The 27,950-nt window shown below is 47.1% G+C and overlaps 1 protein-coding gene across 1 annotated transcript in view; it reads left to right on the top strand.

The window, feature by feature from the left end:
• The window catches only part of slc28a1 (solute carrier family 28 member 1), a gene marked incomplete at its 5' end in the record, with an annotated part of 71,994 nt that overhangs the window by 14,418 nt on the left and 29,626 nt on the right, over positions 1 to 27,950 (top strand). Inside the window, 7 exons of the mRNA XM_072553153.1 lie at positions 2,243 to 2,320; positions 8,220 to 8,300; positions 10,444 to 10,524; positions 12,402 to 12,527; positions 14,128 to 14,258; positions 17,876 to 18,044; positions 27,224 to 27,421. Coding sequence (XP_072409254.1) covers positions 2,243 to 2,320; positions 8,220 to 8,300; positions 10,444 to 10,524; positions 12,402 to 12,527; positions 14,128 to 14,258; positions 17,876 to 18,044; positions 27,224 to 27,421 — 864 coding nt within the window. The remainder of the gene's footprint in view (positions 1 to 2,242; positions 2,321 to 8,219; positions 8,301 to 10,443; positions 10,525 to 12,401; positions 12,528 to 14,127; positions 14,259 to 17,875; positions 18,045 to 27,223; positions 27,422 to 27,950) is intronic.

The following is a 27,950-nucleotide window of genomic DNA, read 5'->3' on the forward strand; positions in this document are numbered from 1 at the left end:
CTGGTCTGAGTACACACTGGTCCGCGAGTATACACAGGTCTGGGACACACACTGGTCCCCGGGTATACACGGGTCTGGGGCACATACTGGTCTGAGTTTACAATGGTCCCTGGGTATACACAGGTCTGGGACAAACATTGGCCTGAGTACACACTGGTCCCCGGGTATACACAGTTCTGGGACACACATTGGTCTGCGTACACACTCGGCCCCAGGTATACACAGGTCTGGGACACACACTGGTCTGCGTACACACTCGGCCCCAGGTATACACAGGTCTGGGACGCACACTGGTCTGAGTACAACTGGTCCCTGAGTATACACAGGTCTGGGACACACGCTGGTCTGAGTACACACTGGTCCCTGGGTATTCACAGGTCTGGGACACACACTGGTCCCTGGGTACACACAGGTCTGGGACACACACTGGTCTGAGTACACACTGGGCCCTGGGTATACACAGGCCTGGGGCACACATTGGTCCAAATACACACTGGGCCCTGGGTATACACAGGTCTGGGGCACACACTAGCCTGGGTACACACTGGTCCCTGGGTATACACAGGTCTGGGGCACACGCTGGTCTGAGTACACACTGGTCCCTGGGTATACACAGGTCTGGGACACACACTGGTCCCCGGGTATACACAGGTCTGGGACATACACTGGTCCGAGTACACACTGGTCCCTGGGTATACACAGGTCTGGGGCACACGCTGGTCCGAGTACACACTGGTCTCCGGGTATATACAGGTCTGGGACACACGCTGGTGTGAGTACACACTGGTCCCCGGGTATACACAGGTCTGGGGCACACACTGGTCTCCGGGTATATACAGGTCTGGGGCACACACTGGTCCCCGGGTATACACAGGTCTGGGGCACACACTGGTCCCCGGGTATACACGGGTCTGGGGCACACACTGGTCTCCGGGTATACACGGGTCTGGGGCACACACTGGTCCCCGGGTATACACAGGTCTGGGGCACACACTGGTCCCCGGGTATACACGGGTCTGGGGCACACACTGGTCTCCGGGTATATACAGGTCTGGGGCACACACTAGCCTGGGTACACACTGGTCCCTGGGTATACACTGGTCTGGGGCACACGCTGGTCTGAGTACACACTGGTCCCTGGGTTTACACAGGTCTGGGACACACTGGCCTGAGTACACACTGGTCCCCGGGTTTACACAGGTCTGGGACAAACACTGGTCTGAGTACACACTGGTCCCTGGGTACACACAGGTCTGGGACATACACTGGCCTGAGTACACACTGGTCCCTGGGTATACACAGGTCTGGGACATACACTGGTCTGAGTACACACTGGTCCCCGGGTATACACAGGTCTGGGGCACACACTGGTCTCCGGGTATATACAGGTCTGGGACACACACTGGTCCCCGGGTATACACAGGTCTGGGGCACACACTGGTCCCCGGGTATACACAGGTCTGGGGCACACACTGGTCTCCGGGTATATACAGGTCTGGGACACACACAGGTCTCCGGGTATACACAGGTCTGGGACACACACTGGTCCCCGGGTATACACAGGTCTGGGGCACACACTGGTCTCCGGGTATATACAGGTCTGGGGCACACACTGGTCCCCGGGTATACACAGGTCTGGGGCACACACTGGTCTCCGGGTATATACAGGTCTGGGGCACACACAGGTCTCCGGGTATATACAGGTCTGGGACACACACTGGTCCCCGGGTATACACAGGTCTGGGACACACACTGGTCTGAGTACACACTGGTCCCTGGGTATACACAGGTCTGGGGCACACACTGGCCTGAGTACACACTGGTCCCCGGGTATACACACAGGAATGGGGCTCACACTGATCTCTGGGGTGCACTGTGGTCTAGTCTTTGGGGTACACACTAGTTTTTGGAGTGTCCACTAGTTTCTTGTGTACACACACTAGTTTCTCGGGTATACACTTCATCTTGACCCCATTTCAGCCCTGATCTAAATCCTAGGCTTGCACTCTTCAACTGACTAAAGAAGGTGGTGGGAGTTGCTGCCAATGTATTAGTTGGTCGGGTGGTTTGAGAGGCGATGAGGCGACCGAGTGCAGAGACTGAATTGTCTTGGATTTAATTCTCACCCGAGTGACGTTAGTCCATTCCACTCAATCACTGATTTTAATAAAAACTCAAACAGCATCAAAGTAATGTTGCAGTCGTGTGTGATGTCCCGAACCTTGTCTCTTTTCTCTTGCAGGTCTTTTTGAACTACACAAAAGCTGGGTCCAGCTTTCTGTTTGGAGATGATCTCATCAATGGTCTTTTTGCATTTCAGGTCAGCCTTTCCTTCTTTATCAATTCTTATATTTTTTTGGAGCCTGTTCAAACATTAGTCACAGTGAAAATGCTAATATTGGTGATAGGAGCAAATTACTGCAGATGCTGGAATCTGACTGGAAAGCAACAAACGCTGGAGATCACAGTAGGTCAGGCAGCATCCAGGGAGAGAGAGCAAGCTAATGTTTTGAGTCTAGATGACTCTTCATTAGAACTGACATTAGGGGGAATGGCATTTATGAAATAGTGAGGGTGAGAGGGTGGAGGAGAAAGGATGTTGAGAGTTCAGATTCAGTATTCGAATGTGAGAAAGGTAGAACAATGGTGTGTCCAACTGCCAAAATGGAAAGAACAAACAGTCCCTCTGGATTGGGGGAAGGGGAGAGAGGACATGGTGGCAGCGAATGTAAAGCTAAAAGAAAAGGAAGGAATGGGAATGGGTTCCCAATTTGAAGCTGTTGAACTCAGTCTTAAATTCAGAATTAAAAGTCACACAACACCAGGTTATAGTCCAACAGGTTTAATTGGAAGCACACTAGCTTTCAGAGTGACACTCCTTCATCAGGTGGTAGTGGAGGGCTCAATCCTAACACAGAATTTATAGCACAAATTTACAGTGTGATGTAACTGAAATTAGACATTGAGAAATTGATTGTCTGTTAAGCCTTTCATCTGTTAGAATACAGTGATAGTTTCACTTCTTTCATGTGTAAATCACAAAACCCTTTTTTTTTAAATGTTGCATTCTTAGGTTAGCTGTTAACAATGGTGATAGCTAGACAATATGTTGAAGGTGTTAGCCCCCTGTGTTCTCTGTCTATGGCCTGATGTTTAGATTGATTCTAATCTAAAAAGTGAGATAACAGAGTTTTACATGAATTCATGCAGTTTTTGAGCAAAGTGCAATGTAACTCTGCAAGTACAAATTCACCCCACAAAATATATGTGTGCATGTGGGTCTTTGTCTGTCTGTGTGTGTGTCTGTCTGTCTGTCTGGGGTGGGGGTTGTGAGTGTGAGAAAGTGTATGTGTGTGTGTAGTGAGTACAGAATGAGGGAGTGCATGTGTGAGTGTGGGAGTGTGTGTGTCTGTAAGGGTGTGTGTGAGTGTCTGTGCGTGCGTCTGTGTATATGTGTGTATGTGTGTATAGGTAAAAACAATGACTGCAGATGCTGGAAACAGATTCTGGATTAGTGGTGCTGGAAGAGCACAGCAGTTCAAGCAGCATCCGAGGAGCAGTAAAATCAACGTTTCAGGCAAAAGCCCTTCATCAGGAATACAGGCAGAGAGCCTGAAGGGTAGAGAGATAAGCTGGAGGAGGGTGGGGGTGGGGAGAAAGTAGCATAGAGTACAATGGGTGAGTGGGGGAGGGGTTGAAGGTGATAGGTCAGGGAGGGGAGGGTGGAGTGGATAGGTGGAGACAGTGCTGAGCTGGAAGTTTGGAAGTGGAGTGAGGTGGGGGAAGGGGAAATGAGGAAACTGTTGAAGTCCACATTGATGCCCTGGGGTTGAAGTATTCCGAGGCGGAAGATGAGGCGTTCTTCCTCCAGGCGTCTGGTGGTGAGGGAGCAGCGGTGAAGGAGCCCCAGGACCTCCATGTCCTCGGCAGAGTGGGAGGGGGAGTTGAAATGTTGAGTCACGGGGCGGTGTGGTTGATTGGTGCGGGTGTCCCGGAGATGTTCCCTAAAGCGCTCTGCTAGGAGGCGCCCAGTCTCCCCAATGTAGAGGAGACCGCATCGGGAGCAACGGATACAATAAATGATATTGGTGGATGTGCAGGTAAATGTATGTGCGTAAAGGAGTGTGTGTGTGAGAGTGTATGTGTGTGTGTGTGTGTGTAGGAGTGTCTGTGTGTGTGTATAGTGCAATGGTGGTCACCTGTAGTGTGACATGAACCCAAGGTCCTGGTTGAGGCCCTCCCTATGGGTATGGAACTTGCCATCAGCCTCTGCTCGGCCACTTTTCACTGCTACCTGTCCTGAAGTCCGCCTTGGAAGATGGTCACCCAAAGATCTGATGTCGAATATCCTGGACTACTGAAGTGTTCCCCAACTGGGATGGAACCCTCCTGTCTGTTGATTGTTGTGCGGTGCCCATTCATCCGTTGTCGTAGCCTTTGCTCAGTTTCCCCAATGTACCATGCCTCCGGGCATCCTTGTCTGCAACGTATAAGATAGACAACGTTGGTTGAGTCAACGTTCAGAAGGTTGTAAAGCACCTAGTCTGGAGATGAGGTATTGTTCCTCCAGTTGGTGCTGGGATTCACTGGAACACTGCAACATGCTGAGGGCAGACATGTGGGATTGAGCAGGACTCTGTGTTCAAATGACCAGCCATCAGAGGCTGAGGACATGTTGTGCACAGGCAGCAGGTGATGTTGGCAGAAAGCAACGTTTTTCTGATGCGCTGACACATGTTTAGGAATTTGTTTAATCCAGCAATAATTCCAGTTAATTGTGTTTCTTCCCTGAGGTGTGAGTGTCATTAGCAGGGAGAAAATGAGGACTGCAGATGCTGGAGATCCGAGTCGAGAGGGTGGTGCTGGAAAAGCGCAGCTGGTCAGGCAGCATCTGAGGAGCAGGAGAATCCACGTTTCGGGCATAAGCACTTCATCAGGAATGAGGCTTGGGGCCCAAGGGGGCTGAGAGATAAAGTGGGAAGGGGTGGGGCTGTGGGGGGGGGAAGGTAACTGGGCATGTGATAGGTAGATGAAGGTGGGGGTGAAGGTGATAGGTCAGAGTGGAGGGAGGAGTGGATAGGTCAGAGTGGAGGGAGGAGTGGATAGGTGGGAAGGCCAGAGTTTGGTGTGCACCCTAATTGCCCTTAAACTGGGTGGTTTGCTCAGATATTTCAGAGGGCAGTTAAGAATCAACCACATTGCAGTGGTCCGTAGTCACATTGTAGGCCAGACCAGGTAAGGATAAAGTGAGGACTGCAGATGCCAGAGGTCAGAGCTTAAAAGTCCTTTTTTAAGAGTCCTTTGATGCTGCCTGACCTGCTGCGCTTTTCCAGCAACACATTTTTAAGCTCAGACCAGGTAAGGATGGCAGATTTCCTTTCCTAAAGGGACTTTAGTGAACCAGATGGGATTTTCAACAGCAATTGATGACAATTTCATTTTCCTGGTCACTGAGACTAGCTTTACGGCTACAAGATAGCGTAAGAAATCAGAAAGAGTATCTCGAGTGAAAGAGAGAGGCTAAGGCTGGAATAAGGAAGGCTATGAGGAGCCATGAGGAAAGGAAGGCAGGCTGTGCTTAAAACAAATTGGAAAATGTTCTTCAAACACGTTAATAGTCAAAGATTCTTGAAGGATAGAATGGAGCCCATCAGAAACAAACAGGGTAGGATGCTCACTTAAGCAAAAAGTATGTTAGAGATACTAAATTAATATCAACCAAATTATAAAATGGCAGATGTTGAAAATCTAAGACCCTGGGGGTGTTGGGAGGTGGGGGGGGGAGGAGGGTGGTGGTATCAGGGGGTGTCTCAGGCTATCAAGGCTGTTGGCCAATCAGAGGGCTGTTGAATGACAGCGCCACCCGGCAGGCGGTGGCTCCTGCTGGTACTGCACCCACCTTGGATGGTGAGTGGGTGTAAGGCTGGCAGGGTTTTGGGGTTGGTGGGGGGAGAGGCAGAGGGGTTGCTGGTTCATTCGGTGGGGCCAGTCCACCAAGGGCAAGGGGTGCTTCTCAGTGGACCGCCCCTCTCCCAATGCCCAATCTCACGGTCAGACACTGTGGGACACCCTGGGGGAGGGGCAGGAGTGTGGGGTGTGTGGAAGGGGGAGGGGGGGAGCCACAGGCAAATGCACTGGGATTTGCTTCTCATTTGCCCCCTGCATGGTCAGAACCTGCCCCCGCCAACACTGCCCATAGCTACCCCCTGGATTGATGTCAATAGTGGATGGGTGGGACCCTTAAGGGGGCATTAATTAGTCATCCATGGGTGTTCCCTCTGGCTGTAACCTGGGCAGAAGTAAGAGAGTCACAGGCCCCCAGAGTTCCCTACCCCCGTTCCTTATTAAATGCCCCCAATCAACAGCAAGTTCCCCACAGGGGAAGGCAGATGGCCCAGTGGTGTAATCGCTCCCCTATCAATCCAAGACCAGCTGATGTTCTGGAAACCTGGCTTCATATCCCACCAGGATATATGATGGAATTTGGATTCAGTGACAAATCTGGCATTAAGAGTCTTATGATGGTTGTCAGGAAAGCCCTCCCCACCCCGGTTCGCTAACGTCCATCAGGGAAGAAAGTTTGCCATCCTTACCTGGTCTGGCCTACACTTGACTCCTTTTGCCCTCTGGGCAATAAAGGCTGGCCAAACTAATGATGCCCTCATCCCGTGAGCTAATAAAAAAGAACACAGAGAAGGAGGCAACACCGAGGCTATTGTGTCAGATTAATGTACCCGGATTTGTACTGGGTTACCTTTACGTTGACCCCATGGTGTAGTTGACCCTGAAGTAGTTGATGGTGACACAGGATGTCAAAGGTTGCCAAGGAGATACCTCGTTCCTTGCATTAGTCCTTGGAGTAAGAATGAGAACTAGAATAGTCAAACTGGAAGCAACATTAGCATGGATAAGAGTTTCAACAAGAGATAAACAGTGTGAGGGACTGTCTTAGAAGAAATAAAAATCAACAAAACTGATGATTGATACATACCGCCTGGTCTTGTATGTCTCCGGTGCACCCTAAACATGAAAGTATCCAAGTCTCCAGTTCCAAATATTACTGAATCTTTTCTAGTGCTCCTCTCTGGTGTCAGGCAGGGTGACAGATTTAAGTGAAATCAGTTCTTGTAATGGAGAGGCTGTGGATGTCAAACAAAACACTCAAGTGACACAGAGTCAGTGAGAGGTCTGGGACAGTTGCCGTGGAGACTGAGTTGACGGTTGCCAATGAACAGAGGAAATTAATGGCGTCAAGATTACAGTGGTGCTTGATTTTCCTGCTCCTCGGATGCTGCCCGACCCGCTGTGCTTTTCCAGCACCACTCTAATCTAGACTCTGATCTCCAGCATCTGCAGGCCTCACTTTCACCCTGTTTGAATGGTGTCACCAAGGGGCAGCATGTAGCTGTGAAAGAGAGGTCCCTGAGGAGGACATGGTGGTTAATGGTACCACACAACCCATGCTGGGGGCCCAAGGAAGGCTCTCCTCTGCCGTTACCATGGCTACCTCGAGGAACCCGGTTGGCCTACGATTCCTGAGCTGGAGCTGGATTCCCAACTTGGGGAATGAAAAGGCAGGGTTAGGCAGGAGTTTATGTGACCAAAGATGTGGGTCTAGGCAGCCATTGGTGAACAGTGGGAGAACTGAGTTGCCCTTTTTGCCAATGGCACCTGAATGTCAGTCGGACAGGTCTTCAGCTCTCTCTAATGGGGAGGACTGACCAGCTGTTAAACCAGAAACCCAGGTAATGTTCTGAGAACCCAGGTTCGAATCATGCCATTGGGAGATAGTGGAACTTGAATTCAATGAAAATCTGGAATTAAGGGTCTAATGTTGGCAATCAATCTGTTGTCAATTGTTAGAAAAACCCATCTGGTTCACTGGTGTCCTTTAAGGAAGGAAACTGTCATCCTTACCTGGTCTGGCCTACATGTGACTCCAGACCCACAGCAATGTCATTGACTCTTAAGTGACCCCTGGGTTATTAGGGATGGGCAATTAATTGTGACACTCTCATCCAGTGAATGAATTTTAAAATCTTGGAGGTAGGAAGCTCTGGCACTGTAGTACTCCCACAGTACTGTAGTGTCACTGTGGGTCACACCCTCAAACCCTGCAGCTGGCAATGGGGAGCGTTTCCCACCTCTGGGACAGGTTTACTGTGTTACCTCATTCTCTCTCATTCTGATGCTCCAACTCTTTCTCTCTCGGTCCACAGGCCCTGCCTATTGTGGTCTTCTTCAGCTGCGTGATGTCCATTCTCTACTACCTGGGTGCAATGCAGTGGCTGATTATAAAGGTATAGTCCAGGAGCAGGCCATTCAGCCAAACGATCCAATACTAACCTTTACGGTGCACAGGATCTCCTCCCACCTCGTGCTAATGTAACCCGATTCCATCAAAGTTAAAAATCACACAACAGGTTTAATTGGAAGCACACTAGCTTTCGGAGCGACGCTCCTTCATCAGGTGATAGTGGAGGGCTCGATCGTAACACAGAATTTAGAGCAAAAATTTGCAGTGTGATGTAACTGAAATTATACGTTGAAAAATTGATTGTCTGTTAACCTGGTGTTGTGTGATTTTTAACTTTTACACCCCAGTCCAACACCAGCATCTCCAAATCAATTCCTTCAATTCTTTATCAAGCCTTCCATCAAACATTCTCTTCAGCCACTCCTTGTGGTAGCTAGTTCCATATTCTAGCCTGTCCCTGGCTGGAGAGTTGTCTGCTCTTAGATTTGTCCAATATTTATGACCTTTGGACCACTAGTGAAGTCACCCTCATCAAGTCTACCTTGCATCAAATCCATTAATCACTTTAAAGCCCTCGATAATGATATCCCTCAATGTTTCCTAAGGCTGAAAAAATACTTTCATTGTAATGGAGTAATGGAGTGTGGACGCTGAAAATGTGAAACAAACACAGAAATTGCTGGAGAAACTTGTCCGTGCAGAGAGAAGCAGAGTTAATGTTTTGAGTTCAATATGATGCTTCTTCAGATTCGCATCCTGAATCCATGTGGGTGGGCAGTGAGACTGCACCGGTGACTCTCATCAGGAGTCCTTCCTAACTGTGGGCTCACTCCTCCCCCCAAATAGGAATGGCAGGCTGAGCTCAGCCAGAGATCTTAGAATCCCTGCTGTGTGGGAATAGGCCATTCGGCCAAACAAGTCCACACCGACCCTCCGAAGAGTCTCCCACCCAGACCCATTCCCCCACTCTGTTACTCTACATTTACCCCTGACTAATGCACCTAGCCTGCACATCCCTGAACACTATGGGCAATTTAGCTTGGTCAATTCACCTCACCTGCACATCTTTGGATTGTGGGAAGAAACTGGAGCAAACCCTTGCCAACACAGGGAGGAGGTGCAAACTCCACATAGACAATTGCCCGAGGTGAGAATTGGATCCGGGTCCGTAGTGCTGTGAGGCAGCAAGGCTAATCACTGAGCCACCATGCTGTCTAAGGAGAGTCAGACTGGACTCGAGGCGTTAACTTTGTTTCTCTCTCCACAAGAGCTGCCAGACCTGCTGAGTGTCTCCAGCTCGTTCTAACTCTCTGTTTGTTTATGCTTTCAACATACTTGAGTCAAACAGGACTTGGAGCAACACCAGGCCCTTTAGCCTTCTGAGCCTATTTTGGAAGAAGGACGTGGCTAATCCAGTTAGTAGCCCTCACATTCCCGTCTGTCCCTGTGACCTTTCACTCTCTCGCCAAGCAAGAACCTATCTGTTGTTGTTGCGTCGCCATTGTCTTACTCGACCATAGGGGGCTGCTCTCTCATTAGAGAGGGAAGCAACTGCTGGTGATTTAACCTGAGGGCCACCAGACCTCAGGCGAGGAAAGAGGTTGAGAAGGAGAGTCCTTCACGGTAACCTCAAACCGGTGATAGGAATTGAACCCACACTGTTGGCAACATGCTGCTTTGTAATCCAGCCAACCGAGCTAAACCGATTCCCAAGAGGCTATCTACCTCAGCCTTGGGTCAGTCCAATGAGCTGAGAGAAGCCAGGGACTGACAGGGTACAGTGAAGGCCATTTGCACATGGCGCTGATACTGTCCCACTGGCCAAGTTGTGGCTGAGCTGCACCACCATTGCTGAGTGTGGAACATGGTTGCCCACACCCAGCTCCATGACACGATGGTCGATTGATAAGGGCATTCCCAATCTGGGAGTACAAAGGTTGTTGCTTGATGTTTCGTTATGACAGGGCGGCTGGGAATGAGGAGTCAGCAGGTGATAGCGAAATGAAGAAAAATGCCCTACCCAGTGGACAGAGGCTGCTGTCCCTCCCGGCACACTAACCTGCCACTCGACCCTGAACCTTTGACCTTCCAATGTATTAAACAACAAGTCACTGCTGTATACAATTCCATTCCATTTGTGCAATACCTTTAATTGTATTTCTGTTTTTATTTTTTTCTCGAGTCAGATTGCGTGGTTGATGCAGGTTACCATGGGAACATCAGCTACAGAAACTCTGAGCGTCGCTGGCAATATCTTTGTGGGGCAGGTATGAGCAAAGGTGAAAATTCTCTTCTGGTTATGGGACAGGCTTTTCCATTGTCACTAGGCCTGCCCCATGTTTGCCATCACAATGACCAAGGCCTGAGAGAGAATTTGAGATTTAATGTCAAAGTCAGGAGGGTGTGGTCAGTGTAGATAGGGAATACCATTCCCACATGTAAAACACATACTTCACACCCTAACGCTAAACCTAACCCTTAATCTAACCCTAACCTTATGCCTAACCCTAAACATAATCCTAATCCCAATCTGAACTCCCACGCTAATCCCAACACTAATCCTAACCCTAACCCATCCTAACCCCAACCCTAAACCTAACCCCAACTGTAACCCTAACGTTTTCTAACGCCAACCCTAATTCTAACCCCAACTGTAACCCTAACCTATCCTAATCTCAAACCTAATCTTAACCCCAATTTTAACCCTAACCCATCCTAACCCCAACCCTAACCCTAACCCCAACTGTAACCTTAACCCATCCTAAATCCATCCCTAACCCTAATGCCAGCTGTAACTCTAACCCATCCTAACCCATCCCTAACCCTAACCCCAACCCTAACCCTAACCCCAACCCTAACTCTAACCCCAACCCTAACTTTAACCCCAAGCCTAACCTCAACCCCAACCCATCCCTAACTCTAACCCCAATCCTAACTTTAACCCCAAACCCAATCCCAACCCCAACCCAACCCTAACTCTAACTCTAACCCTAACCATTTTGACATTATTGGCGAACAAAACGGATATTTCAGGAGTAACGGCTTGCCTCAGGCAGCGATTGGTTAGGGTATGGAATGCACTGCCTGAGACTATAGTTGAGGCAGGTTCAGTCAGAGCTTTCATAGAGTCAGGGAGGTCTACAGCACGGAAACAGGCCTTTCAGACCAACTTGCCAATGCTGCCCACTTTTCACAATTAATCTAGTCCCATTTGCCTGCATTTGGTCCATATCCCTCCATACCTATTCTACCCAGGTACCGCAGGGGAGGTGATTTCCTGGCCTATTAATCCAGAGACCCAGGTAATGTTCTGGAAGCCAGGTTCAAATCCTGCCATGGGCCTATAGTGGAATTTGATTTCAACAAAAATCTGGAATTAAGAGTCTAATCATGACCATGAATCCATTGTCAATTCTCGTTCGCTAAGTGCCTTTAGGGAAGGAACACTGCCATCCTTAACAGGACTGGCCTACATGTGACTCCAAACCCATAGCAATGAGGTTGACTCTTAACTCCCCCTGGGCAATTAGGGATGGGCAATAAATGCTGACCTAGGCAGTGACACCCACATCCCATGAATGAATTTTTTAAAAACTGTCTAAATATTTCTGAAATGAAAAAAATTGTACTTGCCTCCACCACTGCCTCTGGCAGCCTGTTGGGACACTCACCACCCTCCGTGTGAAAACATTGCCCCTCTGGACCCTTTCGTATCTCCGTATCTCTCCCTTCTCAGCTTAAACCCACACCCTCTAGTTTTAGACGCACCTACCCTGCGGAAAGATTGTCGGCTATCTAACTTATCTATGCCTGTCATGATGCATAAACCTATATAAGGTCACCTCTCAGTCTCCTACACTCCAGGGAGAAAAGTGAGGGCATTTCAAAAGGGAATTTTGAGAAAGAAGACAACGCAGGTTGCGGGGAGAATGGCAATTGCTTGATTGGAGAGCCAGTGCAGACAGGATGGGCTGAATAGCCTGAATCTCTGCACTGTAACAATTCTGAGGACTGTTCGATGATGTGGACGGTGTTAAATGTTCGAGCTTTACCTTCTGCACTTGTTGTGCTTGTGACCGATTGGGTCTTCTTCTAGACGAGGCGCTTGTAACACAACCGTGAAGGGTCATTGGTTTTATTTCAGACAGAGTCGCCACTCCTCATCCGGCCATACTTGCCTGAAATGACCAAGTCTGAGATGCACGCTGTAATGACTGGAGGGTTCGCCACAATTGCTGGCAGTGTCCTTGGGGCCTACATCTCCTTTGGGGTAAGTGTGCTCTCGCTGCTCAGGTTCTTCCTCCACATGTTACTCGTGCCCTGTTTACCGCTCACAACACCCCCTCCACCTGTACCCTCAGCACAAAGGGTAAGAAGAAGCTGGGACTTTATCTCCCAAAAAGCTGTGTACTTAGTAATTACTAAAGAAATGTAGACTGATCCTTTTCAATATGCAAGTGTATTACAGGCTTACATAGCATATTCGAATGAAGATCAGAATTATTCATGATTCACCAGAGTGACAGAACAGACTCGAGAGGCCGAATGGCCTACTCCTGTGAATTGAGCTATCAATTACCTTTTTACCAATCAGCTGTGCACCAGGGTTTCATGTGGATTGCCTCACACTCTGTAATGTCAAACACAACACTAAACAGCATGTCAAACAGGCTAAAGACACAAGTCAGATTTATTTATATGAATTAGAATTACACTGAAGCTAAAGACAACAGAACTTTTAAAACTTGGTGATTATTTACAAAGCAAGCAAAGCTGAAAATGTCAGTCAAGGTTTTAATGCACTTTATTCAAAGTATATTTGTACACAATCTAAGTGACTTTGAGAATCTATGATATATTGTTCTTGAGCAATATGTATATTTTGCCATCCCAATTCAGTCATAGTTAAATTCTTGAACAAAGCCAAACATGTGTACTTGCCCTGGCCCCTTTAAAGAAGCCCAAAATGTATCTCAATTTGCATACTTTTTTTTGTGGAGTAGGGAGAAATCCTGTTTCACCCCACCCCCTTTCAGAAGAGTTACCTAGCTGAGTGATGCCATTTCTGGTTTTCTATATGTCAGCCCAGGTTACATATACCATTTAAAGTTGGGCTCTGTTGAATCAGATATCTTGAAGTTTATTTGCAGCACTTGATATTTATATAAGGCTGCAAGACCACAGGGTGTTCTAGACTTGTTAATGTTACTGTACATTATACACAGATAACCAACTGACTCCATTACACAGAGAGAGTGAGGCAGGTCCCTTTTTGCTAAAACATTAGTCATTGTGAGATCATGGAACTGTGTTATAGTTAGAGGCCTATCTGGTCTGGAATCTATATAATGATATACTGGACTTGTATAACACTGCTCTTTACCCTGACACCACTCAGGATGTGACTGGCATCCAACAGAATAGGATACTGCCAGTAACCTCAGTGTAAAGCATTCGCAAATATTGAACGCTCTTCAAAATAGAGGCCTGGCATTTCAATAGGCTGGGTTTATGTAGCGTCAAAAAGTGTGGTGCTGGAAAAGCACAGCCGGTCAGGCAGCATCCGAGGAGCAGGAGAGTCGACATTTTGAACATAAGCTCTTCATCAGGAATGAAGGACTAATGCCCGGAACGTTGATTCTCCTGCTCCTCGGATGCTGCCTGACCTGCCGTGCTTTTCCAGCAACACACTCTTTGACTCTGGTCTCCTCACTTTCTCCTGGGTTAATGTAGCTCCACTCCCAAATGCAGAATATGACTCCAATCTTATTTTTGAAATAATCCATGGGTTATCAGGAAAGTGACAGATTATTCAAATACTTCTCAATCCATTTGTTTCAATCTGATCCTGTTCTGATCTCCTTTTACAGATTAGTGCCTCCAGTCTGATCGCAGCATCGGTGATGGCAGCCCCTTGTGCACTGGCTCTGTCAAAGCTCAGCTACCCAGAACTCGAAGAATCCAAGTTCATGAGTCAAGAAGGAGTGAAGCTAGACTGTGGGTGTGTGATATTAGACTCCAACTTAATAGTGATCACCACGTTACGTTATTGTGTAAAAGACTTTAGGCTGTCTTCATTAGGTCAGCTCAAGGCTCTGATTTCAAAGAGATGGCACAAAAGATTTCAATTCAGACCGATTGGAGTGAAAATTTGATAATTTACCAGCCAAGAGGATCTTAGAGCCCAATTTCCTTGGGTGCATCTCCTGCTCTCTGTCCTACCCATTTTGGGTGGCACTGTGGTTAGCATTGCTGCCTCACAGCATCAGGGACCCGGTTCGATTCCAGCCTCAGGCAATTGACTGTGTGGAATTATCCGCTGAGGAAAGATTGGGCAGGTTACACTTGTATATGTTGGAGTTTAGAAGATTAAGAGACAACTTGATTATAACATACAGGAATCTGAGGGATTATGACACAATGCATGTGGAGAGGGTGTTTCTTCATGTGAAGCTTCTACGGTGGATCAGTGGTTAGCACTGCCGCCTCACAACGTAAGAGACCTGGGTTCAATTCCAACCTCAGCTGTCTGTGTGGAGTTTGCACTTTCTCCATGTGTCTGTGTGGGTTTCCTCCAGGTCATCCCACAATCCAAAAATGCAGATTATATTGTTCAGGGTTGTGTAGGTTAGGTGCACTAATCAGTGGTAAATATAGAATAATAGGGTCTGGGTGGGATACTGTTCGGAGGGTCAGTGTAGACTTGTTGGGCCTAATAGCCTATTTCCATTGATATAGATGCTATCAATGAAACTGGAATATTTTTTTCTAAAAAGAAACTTGCCACTTAAAGTTGAGATGAGAATTTCTATCAGACAAAGGGCCGAGCGACTTTAGAAGTTTTGATCTCAAAAGGTGGTTCAAGTCAAGACATTTGAACATTTCTCAGAAGGGTTGGACAGAATCTTGGTGTGGGTGTGTGTGAGACAGAGATGGGGGAAGGGGGTGTTTAGGGATGTGAGGTGCGGTGAACAGTTATCATGGGAATGTAGAGTCATCTGATCATTTGTGATGTAATTGAATGGTGGATTAGGTTCGAAGGGCAGATTGGCCTCCTCCAATTCACAACAGCAAAAACCAACAAACAGAAGCACTGCAAGTCCCACATGAAATCAAGATAACCCTAACCCTAACCCTATCGCAAGATAACCCTAAACCCTAACCCTAACCCTATCCCTAACCCTAACTCTAACCCTAACCATAACCCTAAACCCTAAACCCTAACCCTAACCCTAACCCTATCCCTAACCCTAACCCTAACCCTTAACCCTAACCCTAACCATAACCCTAAACCCTAAACCCTAACCCTAAATCCTAAACCCTAACCTTAACCCTAACCCTAACCCTAAACCCTAACTCTAACCTTAACCCTAAACCCTAGCCCTAACCCTAACCCTAAACCTAAAACTTAACCATACACCTCAACCCTAACGCTAACCCTAACCCTAAAACTAACCCTAACCCTAACTGTAAACCCAACCTAAACCTAAATCCAAACCCTAATCCTAAAACTAACTCTAACTCAAAGCCTAACCCCAACTCTAACTCTATTCCTAACCCTAATCCTAACTGTAACCCTCACCCTAACCCTAACTGTAAACCTAACCCTAACCCTAACCCTAACTTTAACCCTAACCCTAGCCCTAATGCGAACCATAACCCTAACCCTAACCCTAACCCTAAACCTAACCGTAACCCAAACCCTAACCCTAACCCTAACTGTAACTCTAACCCTAACCTTAACCCTACCCTAACTGTAACCCTAACCTTAACCTTAACCTTAACCCTAACCCTAACCTTAACCCTAACCTTAACTGTAACCCTAACTGTAACCCTAAACCTAAAGTTAATCTCCCAGTCAGCCACTCCTGGAGACCTCATTGCCATCAGTAGCCGGGATTGATCACACACATGCACAGATTTTACTCCTGTAACTATCCTTGCCTCAGGGAAAGTGCTTTAATGAACTGGGACTGAGGACTCAGTAACTTAAACAGAACCCTTACAGCATGGAAGGATACCCTTCAGCCCATTGTGTCTATACCAGCTCTCCAAATGAATAATTCACCAGTTGCCTTCCTCCTACCGTGTCCCCTGCACCCACACCTCCAGCACATTGGCGTCAATAATGTGACTGACTCTCCCAGTTATGTTTTGAAAACCAGCGTCCTCAGTTTCATGAAGAAAGTGAGCTCCCTGGCAGCTTATATTCAGTAATGATGGAGATGTTTAAATGGTTTTGATCGAGCAAAGAAGCAGAGACTCATTCCAGTGACGGAGGTGGGCAGGGGACATTGATTTGAGATAATTCCCAAAAGGAGTCATGGGGAGAAAGATACTTAAAGAAAGTAATGTGAAAGGGAATCGTTTGCAGGGCTGAGGGGGAAGAACAGGAGCTGGAACAGGATAGGGAGAGATAGGACTTATCGTCCTTCTGTGCTGTACCATTGGGTTTTTAAAAATTCGTTCATGACAAGTAAGCCAGCATTTCATACCCATCCCCAATTGTTCAGAGTCAATGACGTTGCTGTGGGTCTGGAGTCACATGGAGGCCAGACCAGGTAAGGATGGGCAGTTTCCTTCCTTGAAGTACATTAATGAACCAGATGGGCTTTTCCAACAATTGACAATAGTTTCATGGTCATCATTAAGCTCTTAATTTCAGGCGTTTTTTAAAATTGAATTCATATTCCACTGGGTTCCCAGTATATTACCCACGCCCGTCCCCCCACCCAACAACCCACCCTCCCCTCTGGCATCTTCCCCTGACACCACAGGAATTTCAAAACCTGCGTCAACACCTCCTCCCTCACCTCCATCCAAGGCCCCAAAGGAGCCTTCCACATCCATCAATGTTTCACTTGCACATCTACTAATATCATTTATTGTATCTGTTGCTCCCGATGCGGTCTCGTCTACATTGGGGAGACTGGACGCCTCCGAGTAGAGCGCTTCAGGAAACATCTCTGGGACACCCGCACCAATCAACCACACCGCTCTGTGACCAAACATTTCAACTCCCCCTCCCACTCTGCCAAGGACATAAAGGTCCTGGACCTCCCCCACCACCGCTCCCTCATCACCCAACACCTGGAGTAAGAATGCCTCATCTTCCGCCTCGGGACCCTCCAACCCCAGAGCATCAATGTGGATTTTACCATTTTCCTCATTTCCTCTCTCCCCACCTTACCCTAATTCCAAGCTTCCAGCTCAGCACCGTCCTCATGACCTGTCCTACCTGCCAATCTTCTTCCCACTTATCCATTCCACCCTCCTCTCTGACCTATCACCTTTACCCCCATCTCCATCCACCTATTGCACTCTCAGCTACCTTCCCCCCAGCCCCACCCCCTCCCATTTATCTCTCCATCCCCCAAGGCTCCCAGTCTCATTCCTGATGAAGGGCTCCAGCCCAAAACGTCGACTCTCCTGCTCCTCGGATGCTGCCTGACCTGCTGTGCTTTTCCAGCAACACACTCTCAACTCTGAATCAATAATCTTGCGCTAATGCCACAAGGTCACTGCATCCCCTCTGTTGCATCCCTCAATCAGGAGAAAAGTGGATTGCATTACTGTAGTGAATATAATGTTTCTCTTTCCTTTAACCCCCACTTCCAGAGGAGAACAGAATATTCTAGAAGCTGCAAGTAATGGTGCCTCAGCCTCCATTGGTCTGGTTGCGAATATTGCGGTGAACCTCCTGGCATTTCTGGCAATTCTAGACTTTTTAAATGCGGCTCTGTCCTGGTTCGGAGGGATGGTGGACTACCCAGAGCTCAGCTTTCAGGTACAGTATAACTATTTCACCGTCTGCGGCTGAGCCGATCAGAACCTCTGCCTGATGTACAGGCCCAAACACCGCATCACCTAACCAAGACTATTCTCACAGAGACAGTCTCTGGACATTTACCAGGTTACAGCTATAGAGAGAGGGATCATGGCAATGCAGTAAGCCGAAATAAGTGGGAAATCACCCGAGGAACGCAATAAAATGGAACCTTTTGTTCAAACAAAAGAATGAACTATAAGGAGAGGCAGGACAAGCTAGGGTGGTTTTCTCTGGAGCAATGGAGGCTGAGGGGAGAACTGATAGAAGTTTATAAAATTATGGGAGTCCTGATGTGGAGGAGCCAGTGTTGGACTGGGGTGGACAAAGTTAAAAATCAACCATTCCTGATGAAGGGCTTTTGCCCAAAAGGTCGATTTTCCTGCTCCCTGGAAGCTGCCTGACCTGCTGTGCTTTTCCAGCACCACTCTAATCTTGACTCTAAAGTTAAAAATCACACAACACCGGGTTATAGTCCAACAGGTTTATTTGGAAGCACTAGCTTTTGGAGCGCTGCTCCTTCATCAGGTGGTTGTGGGGTATACGCCAAGCTAGTGTTCCCAAATAACCCTGTTGGACTATAACCTGGTGATTCTCCTGCTCCTCAGATGCTGCCTGGCCTGCTGTGTTTTTCCAGCACCACATTTTTCAACTCTATAACCTGGTGATTTTTAACTTTATATCTATGAGAGGCTGATGGTCAGAATTTTCTTCTCAGAAGTGGAATGAGATGAGAGGGGGAAAGTTTTAAAGAGATGTGAGAGACAAGTCTTTTTCCACAGAGAGTGGTAGGTGCCGGGAATGCGCTGCCTTGGGGTGGGGGGTGGAGGCAGATATGATAGGGGTGTTTAACGGGCTTTTACATAAGCACATGCAAGGAATGGAGAGATATTCATTCATTTGGCTGATGTAAGTCATTGATTTCACAATTGATTCCATTTCAATACATTCCTTGGTGATTTCCCATTTATTTCAGCTTACTGGATTGCCATGGTAACTGGAAACTGCTGGAAACTGGTAAATGATTTGAGTTCGGAAGAGACTCTGGATGCAAAACATTAACTCGGTTTGTCTGTCTCTGTACAGATGTTTCCTGAAGAAGGGCTCATGCCTGAAACGTCGATTCTCCTGCTCCTTGGATGCTGCCTGACCTGCTGCGCTTTTCCAGCAACACATTTTCAGCTCTGTACAGATGTTTAGATTAGATTAGATTACAGTGTGGAAACAGGCCCTTCGGCCCAACAAGTCCACACCGCCCCGCCGAAGCGCAACCCACCCATACCCCTACATTTACTCCTTCCCTAAATTTACAGGCAATTTAGCGTGGCCAATTTACCTGACGTGCACATCTTTGGACTGTGGGAGGAAACCCACGCAGACACGGGGAGAACGTGCAAACTCCACACAGTTAGTCGCCTGAGGCGGGAATTGAACCTGGGTCTCTGGTGCTGTGAGGCAGCAGTGCTAACCACTGTGCCACCGTGTTGAGTTTAGAATCATAGAATCCCCACAGTGTGGAAAAGAGGCCCTTCAGCCCAACAAGTCCACACCGACCCTCCAAAGAATCACCCACCCAGACCCATTCCCTTATATTAACCTCTGACTTGGACACCTAACCTACACATCCCTGAACACTACAGGTAATTTAGCACGGCCAATTCATCTGACCTGCACATCTTTGGACTGTGGGAGGAAATCAGAGCACTCAGAGGAAACCCACGCAGACACGAGGAGAATGTGCAAACTCCACACCGAGAATGGCCTGGGGGCAGCATCGAACCGGGTCTTTGGTGCTGTGAGGCAGCAGTGCTAACCCCTGAGACACCATGCCACGTTTCCCAAACACTTTCTGTGTTTGTTACCTGCAGGACGTTATTCATGATGTGCTTTCTGTTTGAGGCAGCCTATCTGTGGGTGGCACGGTGGCACAGTGGTTAGCACTGCTGCCTCACAGCGCCAGAGACCCGGGTTCAATTCCCGCCTCAGGCGACTGACTGTGTGGAGTTTGCACGTTCTCCCTGTGTCTGCGTGGGTTTCCTCCCACAATCCAAAAATGTGCAGGTCATGTGAATTGGCCATGCTAAATTGTCCGTAGTGTTGGGTGAAGGGGTAAATGTATGGGTCTGGCTGGTGTCTGGATTTGTAGGGCTGAAAGGCCTGTTTCCACACTGTAAGTAATCTAATCTGCTTGAGCTTTTCACCGTGCTCCCAGGGAAAAAGCTTTCCTGCCCTGGTCCTCAGTCACCAATCTTCCATACGATATCTGTACCTTTTCATCCTGGACCTCTCAGCTGTTGGAAACAGTTTTGTCTGATCACTAAGTCCCATCCCAGCATAATTGAAAAATTGCAATGAAGCGAACAACACAGTCTCCCCTGTCCATCTTACCAGGCAGTATCCTGAAACCCTTCTCTGTCATTGCCTCAGCATCTCTCCAACAAGTCAGCATGTTCACACACGATGCCAACTGCACTCTTACTGAGGTCATACATAGACTTCTCATCACATTCCAAGAGGATTATAGAACCATAGTCGCAAAATCCTACAGCACAGAAACCGACCCTTCAGTCTAACCAGTCCATGCTGAAGATAATCCCAAACCAAACTAGTCCCACCTGCCTGCACTTGGCCCATATCCCTCCAAATCTTTCCTATTCATGCCCTTATCCAAATAACATTTAAACATTGTAACTGTATCCACATCCACCACTTCCTCTGGCAGTTCATTCCATGTAAAAACCACTCCCTATGTAAAAAGAATTGCCCTTCATGTCATAGAATCATAGAGATGTAGAGCATGGAAACAGATCCTTTGGTCCAACCCGTCCGTACTGACTAGATATCCCAACCCAATCTAGTCCCACCTGCCAGCACCCGGCCCATATCCCTCCAAACCCTTCCTATTCATACACCCATCCAGATGCCTTTTAAATGTTGCAATTGTACCAGCCTCTGGCAGCTCATTCCAGGCACGTACCACCCTCTCTGAGAAATGTGCCCCCTCATCTGGAAATCCCCCACTCTTGGGAAAAGATATCTCCCAATCACCTTATCCATGCCCCTCATCATTTATAAACCTCCACATAGGAGACACTGGACTTGAAACCTTAATTCCGATTCTCTCTTCACAGATGCTGCCAGACCTGCTGAGTTTCTCCAGCAATCTCTGCTTGTGTTACTGATTTCCAGCATCCACAGTTCTCTCACTGTATGTGGGTCAGGCTGGGAGTAGCATGGGGGTGTTAGAGGCTGGAATTTCTATCCTCACCCTGGCTTCCACCACTTCCTGTGACAGTGAGTTCCACACCCTCACCACTTCAATCGGGGATAGTGACCTTATTACCCCTCAGTGATTTGTTCAGCAAAGCTCTGTCATCATCTCCGTGATTGTAACAGTGTAATCTTTGACCATGTCGACCGGGTATCGTGGTGTCACTGAGATTTCATTCAGATTGTGGTAACTCTGATCAGTGCTAACTTTGAGGGCTGGGTCAAGTTCAGGTCAAGTTCTTCCAGTAGCGCTCACTGCCTCATGATGATAGGGTTTGTGGTTGAGATCATTGCTTGAATAATCCAGTCTAAAAACTGGAATAATATCTGTGTGTTACCCACGAGACATTAAGTGCTGTGTCAAGTGGGGGGGGTGAACTATCCTACCCCACCGTCATGAAGGAGATCTCCACCGATGTCCTGTTCAACCCTTTATCCCTCAACCAAGGTTGCACGAAACAGAGTATTCAGTCATTGCCAGTTGAGAGAACTTGCTGTGAATAACTTGGCAAATACATTTCCTGAAACTGTTAGAGGAAGGAGATTATTAAACTGGAGAGGGTTCAGGAGAGACCGACCAGGATGTTGCCAGGTATGGAAGGTTTGAGCTTTAAGGAGAGGCTGGATAGGCTTTTCTCACTGGAGCGTAGGGGGATCCTCATGTCTTTGGGAAGGTGTTAGACTTTGTTATAAAGGCTGTGATAGCAGAGCATTTAGAAACTCATAAAGTAAGACAGCAGAGTTGGCATAGTTTCTCAAAGGGGGGGGGCATTCTGCCTGACAAATTAATTCCAGCTCTTTAAGGAGGTGACAAGCTGGAAAGGGAAAGGGGAACCAATAGGTGTGAAATATTTGGAAAAGATGTTGGTCAAGTACTGCACATAAGGCTTCTTAATAAGAACTTATGGTGTTGGGGCTAGTATATTCGCAAGGATTGGCTAACTCAAGGAGAGTCAAGAGTTTAAGTTAAAGGGTCATTTTCTGAATAGCACCTTGTACCTAATGGAATGCCATGGGGATCAGTGCTGGGTCCACGATTATTTACAAACTGTATTAATGACTTGGATGAGCAAAGGGAATGTACTTTAGTCGAATTTGCAGTTGACACAAAAATAGATGGGAGGGCTGGTGTTGAGGACGATGCAAGGAGTCCACGGGGATAGAAGCAGGCTAAGTGTGCTGGCTAAAACTTAGCAGATGAAATATAATGTGGGAAAATGTGAGGTATCTGCACTTTAGCAGCAAGAACAGAAGAGCCAAATATTATTTAGAGAAAGAATAAGCATGAATCAGAAAAATCATCCAAGTTCAGGGAAGGCAAACAAAATGTTGGCCTTTACTTCGAAAGGAATAGAATATTAAAATATGGAGGTTTTGCTAAGACTATACAAGGCACTAGTTAGACAACACCGAGAATACTGCGAAGAGTTTTAGTCCCCTTATCTAAGGAAAGTTAGACTGTCATTGGAGGCAGTCCAGAGAAGGTTCATTAGGCAGATACTAGTGGACTGCATTTTGAGGAGAGAGTGAGCATGTTGTACCTCTAATTGTTGAAGTACAGAAGGATAAGAGAAAATGTTATTGAAACATAAAGGATTTTTAGGGTGTTTGTCAAGGTTCTTGTGGAAAGTTTGTTTCCCCTTTGGGGGAGTGCCAGAGACCAGAGGGCATAATCGCAGAGCAAGGGGCTACCCATTGAAGATTGGGATGAGCAGCAATTTCCTCTCCCAGACCATAATGAATCACTTTACCCAGAGGGCAGTAGAGGATTGGTCATTAAGTATATTCAAGGCTGAGATAATCAGTGTTTTAATCAATAAGGGCATCAAGGGTTGTAGGGAAAAGGCAGGAAAGTTGAGCTGAGGATTACCAGATCAGCCATGATCTCATTGAATGATAGAGCAGACGCAGTGGGCCAACTGACTTAATTCTGCTTCCAAGTCTTATGGACTCACCTCAGAATTCTCCATTTGAATAACATTCTGCTTTTTTTATTAGTCTTCCTGTCAAAGCGAACAGCTTCACATTTTCCCACCTTCTGCTCTATCTTGTCCACTCACTTCATTCAACTGTGTCAACTAACTACTCCTTTCACCCTCACATGTTGATCTGTCTTCAATGTTATTCAACTCAACTCCTCCTTTTGTTATGAGGGAGGATCATTCGACTTAAAACCTTAACTCTGATTTCTCTCCACAGATGCTGCCAGACCTGCTGAGCTTTTCCAGCAACCTCTACTAATAATTTTACTCCTTTTGGTTCCAATTTCCACACTCTGGTCACTCTCAGGATGGAGAGATCTCTCCTGAATTCCCAATCCGACTTGTTGTTGACTCTCTTGTAATTATGGCTCCCAGATTTATCTCCCTCAGAGTGAGACCACCTCAATGCCAATCCTATCAAATACCACCACCTCAATGCCACTTGCCATCCTGATTTGGGAAAATATTGTCATTCCTTAACTGCCGCTGGGTCAAAATCCTGGAATTCCCTAGCTAACATCATTGTGGGTCTACAGCACATAGACTTCGGCGGTACAAGAAGGCAGCTCATCCCCTCCTCAATGGCAACTAGAGACGGGCAATGCCCACGTCCCATGAATGAACATTGAATGAAAGTCTTTCATGACCTTCAACACCTCTTTAGGTTCCTCTTCTCTTGAGAAATGAATGCTTTCCCAGAGAGCAGTGACTCCTCAGGAGGTCTCATGGCCCAGCGGGTAATGTCCCTGTCTCTGAGCCTGACCCTCCATGTTCAAAACCAAGATCAGAAGTTGCTGGAAAGGCTCAGCAGATCTGGCAGCACCTCTGGAGAGAAATCAGAGTTAACCTTTCGGATCTTATCGACCCTTCTTCAGAATGCCTCCGGGTGCAATCCCCACTTCAGGTTTCTCTGCCAATCAGGTTAACACGTCAATGGCAGTTGTCACTATCAATAGCTTTAGGCTACAACATGCGCGTAAAAGTGTATGTTGCCATAGCAACCTACGGGGTTGATTGGAAGGAGAGCCGGGTTGTTGCTGGGAAGGGTGAGGTTTGATCACAGGGGCTGGATTCACACACTGGGCTGGAGATTGGACCTGTTTTCACCTGGCTCATCTCTTCCTTCTTTAAAGTCCTGCAGATGCTGGAGATCAGAAGTAATCACACAAACATGGGCTGGTCTGAGAGGAACAGAGTGAATGAGAACTTATGTGGCAAAATGTACTTTAAAGAGGGATTTGCCTGCCCTGTTTCTGTTGAAGAGAGTTCATAGAGTCAGACAGCACGGCAACAGACCCTTCAGTCCAACCAGTCTATGCTGACCAGGTCTCCCAAAATAAATTAGTCCCATTTGCCTGCATTTGGCCTATATCCCTCTAAACCTTTCCTATTCATATACCTGTCCAAATGTCTTTTAAATGTTGTAACTGTACTTGTATCTACTGCTTTCTCTAGCAACTCATTCCATATACAAACCACCCTCTGTGTGGAAGTTAGCCCTTAGGTCCCTTTTGAATTTATCCCTTCTCACCTTAACCTATGCCCTCTAGTTTTGGATTCCCCTATCCTGGGGAAAAGACCTTGACTATTCACCCTATCCATGTCCCTCATGATTTTATAAACATCTATAAGGTCACCCCTCAACCTCCTACGCTCCAGTGCAAACAGTCCCAGCCTCTCCTTATAACTCAAACCCTTCAGTCCCTTAAGATGTTCCAAAAGTTCTATTATTTACAACAGAGGACAGTATAGCACAGCACCGGCCCTTCAGCCTTTGATGCTGTGCTGACCTTTTATCTCACTCTAAGATCAAACTAACCTACATACCCTTCATTGTACTGTTTTCCATGTGCCTATCCAAAAGTCACTTACATGTCCCTAATGTCTCTGACTCTACTGCCACCGCTGGCAGTACATTCCACACACCCACCACTCTCTGTGTAAAGAACCTCCCTCTGACATCTCCCCAAAACCCTCCTCCAATCACCTTAAAATTATGCCCCCATGTGATAACCATTTCCACCTGGGAAAAAGTCTCTGGTTATCCACTCTATCTCTGCCTCTCATCATCTTGTACACCTCTATCAAATCACCTCTCATCCTCTTCGCTCCAGTGTGAAAAGTCCTAGTTCCCTCAGCCTTTCTTCATAAGACATGGCTCCAGTCCAGACAGCACCCTGGTAAATCTCCTCTGCACCCTCCCGAAAGCTTCCACATCTTTTGTATAATGAGGCAACCAGATCTGAACACAATATTCCAAGTGTGGCCTAACCAGGGCTTAATAAAGCTGCAGCACAACCTTGCAGCTCTGAAACTCAATTCCCCTGCTAATGAAAGCCAACACACCATATGCCTTTCAACTTGGGTGGCAACCTTGAGGGATCTATGGATGTGGACCCAAAGATCCCTTTGTTCCTCCACACTGCCAAGAATCCTGCCTTTAACCCTGTGTTCTGTATTCAAATTCCACATTCTAAAACAAATCACTTCATGCTTTTCCAGGTTGAACTCCATCTGCCACTTCTCAGCCCAGCTCTGCATCCTGTCAATGTCCCACTGCAACCTACAACAGCCCTCCACAACTCCACCAACCTTATGTCATCAACAAACTTACTAATGCACTCTTCCACTTCCTCATCCAAGTCATTAATAAAAATCACAAAGAGCAGAGATCTCAGAACAGACCCCTGCGTAATACGACTGGTCACCGAGCTCCAGGCTGAATACTTTCCATCTACCATCACTCTCTGTCTTCTATAGTTCAGCCAATTCTGTATCCCGACGACTAGGTTTCCCTGTATCCCATGCCTCCTTACTTTCTGAATGAGCCTATTAGGGGGAACCTTATCAAAAGCCTTGTTAAAATCTATTTCATTACTAATAGATTGGTGTTGTAACCCTGGTACCAAGGTGTCTGCTCCACGGAAAGCAGAGTAAATAGCTGTGGGTTTTTCTTTTCAAAACTTAAACAAATTAAACCTGAGTGGGTGGAGTCAGGGTCCCACAGAACCAGGGTTTTAGTTTCATTTTGCTTCAGTTGTTGAAGTTGGGTTATTGAAGTTGAAGCTGCTAGATACAGCTCTCTCTCCCTCTCTCTCTTTGCTGCGCGATTCATTCTGTCCATGTTCCTACTCCTGGAGATAAGAAGTGAGGGAAAAGTTTTTTGCTGAATTTGCCTTTGCTGTGTTTATGGGACGCTGCTTTAATGGAACAGTTGATGAGTAAAAGTTAAATAATATATTATTTTGTTAAGTATTTTGATAGAGTTAAAATTATGCCAATTTTTCTTTTTTTGTTGCTTGTTTATTAACTGTGGTGTTAGAATAAAGTGTGTTTTGTTTAAAGCCAAGTTGCTTGACCAACAGGTGGCTCAGTGATTAGCACTGCTGCCTCACAGCACCAGGGCCTCAGGTTCGATCCCAGTCTTGGGCGACTGACTGTGTGGAGTTTGTACATTCTCCCCAGGTCTGCGTGGGTTTCCTCCTAAAGTCCAAAGGTGTGTGGGTTAGGTGAAGTAGCCATGCTAAATTGCCCATAGTGTTCGGTGCATTAGTCCGAGGGAAATGGGTCTGGGTGGGAGACGGCCAGCGTGGACTGGTTGGGCCGAAGGGCCTGTTTCCATACCGTAGGGAATCTAATCTAACAGGAACACAGCACCTTGCACTTGCCTTGATAAGATAAAAGGTTGGGTCTGGGCTATCTCCTTGATATAGAGTTATATAAACGTTGATATGTATATATTATGAGTGGGCTTGGTCTGGTCCATAGCAGACAATTTGGGTTCCAACACTATGGAGGGTGATGACCTCATTGTACCCTGCAGAGACTGTGATACTGTTGAAAGCTGACTGCCGTTGGCATGTGCTCTGATCGATGTTGTATTTGCAGGTTATCTGTTCCTATGTCTTCATGCCCGTGGCCTACATGATGGGAGCGGATTGGAACGATTCCTTCCTCGTTGCTGAACTGATTGGGATCAAGCTGTTCCTCAACGAGTTTGTGGCCTACCAGAAACTCTCTGTGTACCAGAAAAACCGCTTGACTGGTGTCGAAGAGTTCATCAATGGCAGGAAGCAGTGGATTTCTGTAAGTACGTGCAGGATCAGCAAGAGCTAAAGGTTTAATCTCAAAGAAGAGACTCAATAGGCTGGAGCTTTCTTTCCCTGGATTGTCGGGTGCCGAGGGGTGACTTTATAGAGGTTTGTAAAATCCTGAGGGGCATGGAGAGAATAAATAGACAAAGTCTCTTGCCTGGGATGGGAGAGTTTAGAATTAGAGGGGCATAGGTTTAGGGTGAGAGGAGAAAGATAAAGAAGAGACCTAAGGGGCAATGTTTTCACACAGAGGGTGGTGAGTGTATCACATGAGCTGCCAGAGGAAGTGGTAGAGGCTGGCACAATCACAGCATTTAAAAGGCATCTGGGTGGGTATATGAATAGGACGGGTTTGGAGGGATACGAGCCAAATGCTGGCAAATGGGACTAGTTTATTTTGAGAAGCTGGTCAGCACAGACAAGTTGGATCGAAGGGTCTGTTTCCATGCTGGATGACTGTATGACTGGGGCAGTCCCAAAGGGTGTCAGCTCACCCTTCCCTTCATTGGTTCAAATCCAAA

The sequence above is a fragment of the Chiloscyllium punctatum genome, chromosome 33, assembly GCF_047496795.1.
Source record: "Chiloscyllium punctatum isolate Juve2018m chromosome 33, sChiPun1.3, whole genome shotgun sequence".
Classification (NCBI taxonomy): Eukaryota; Metazoa; Chordata; class Chondrichthyes; order Orectolobiformes; family Hemiscylliidae; genus Chiloscyllium; species Chiloscyllium punctatum.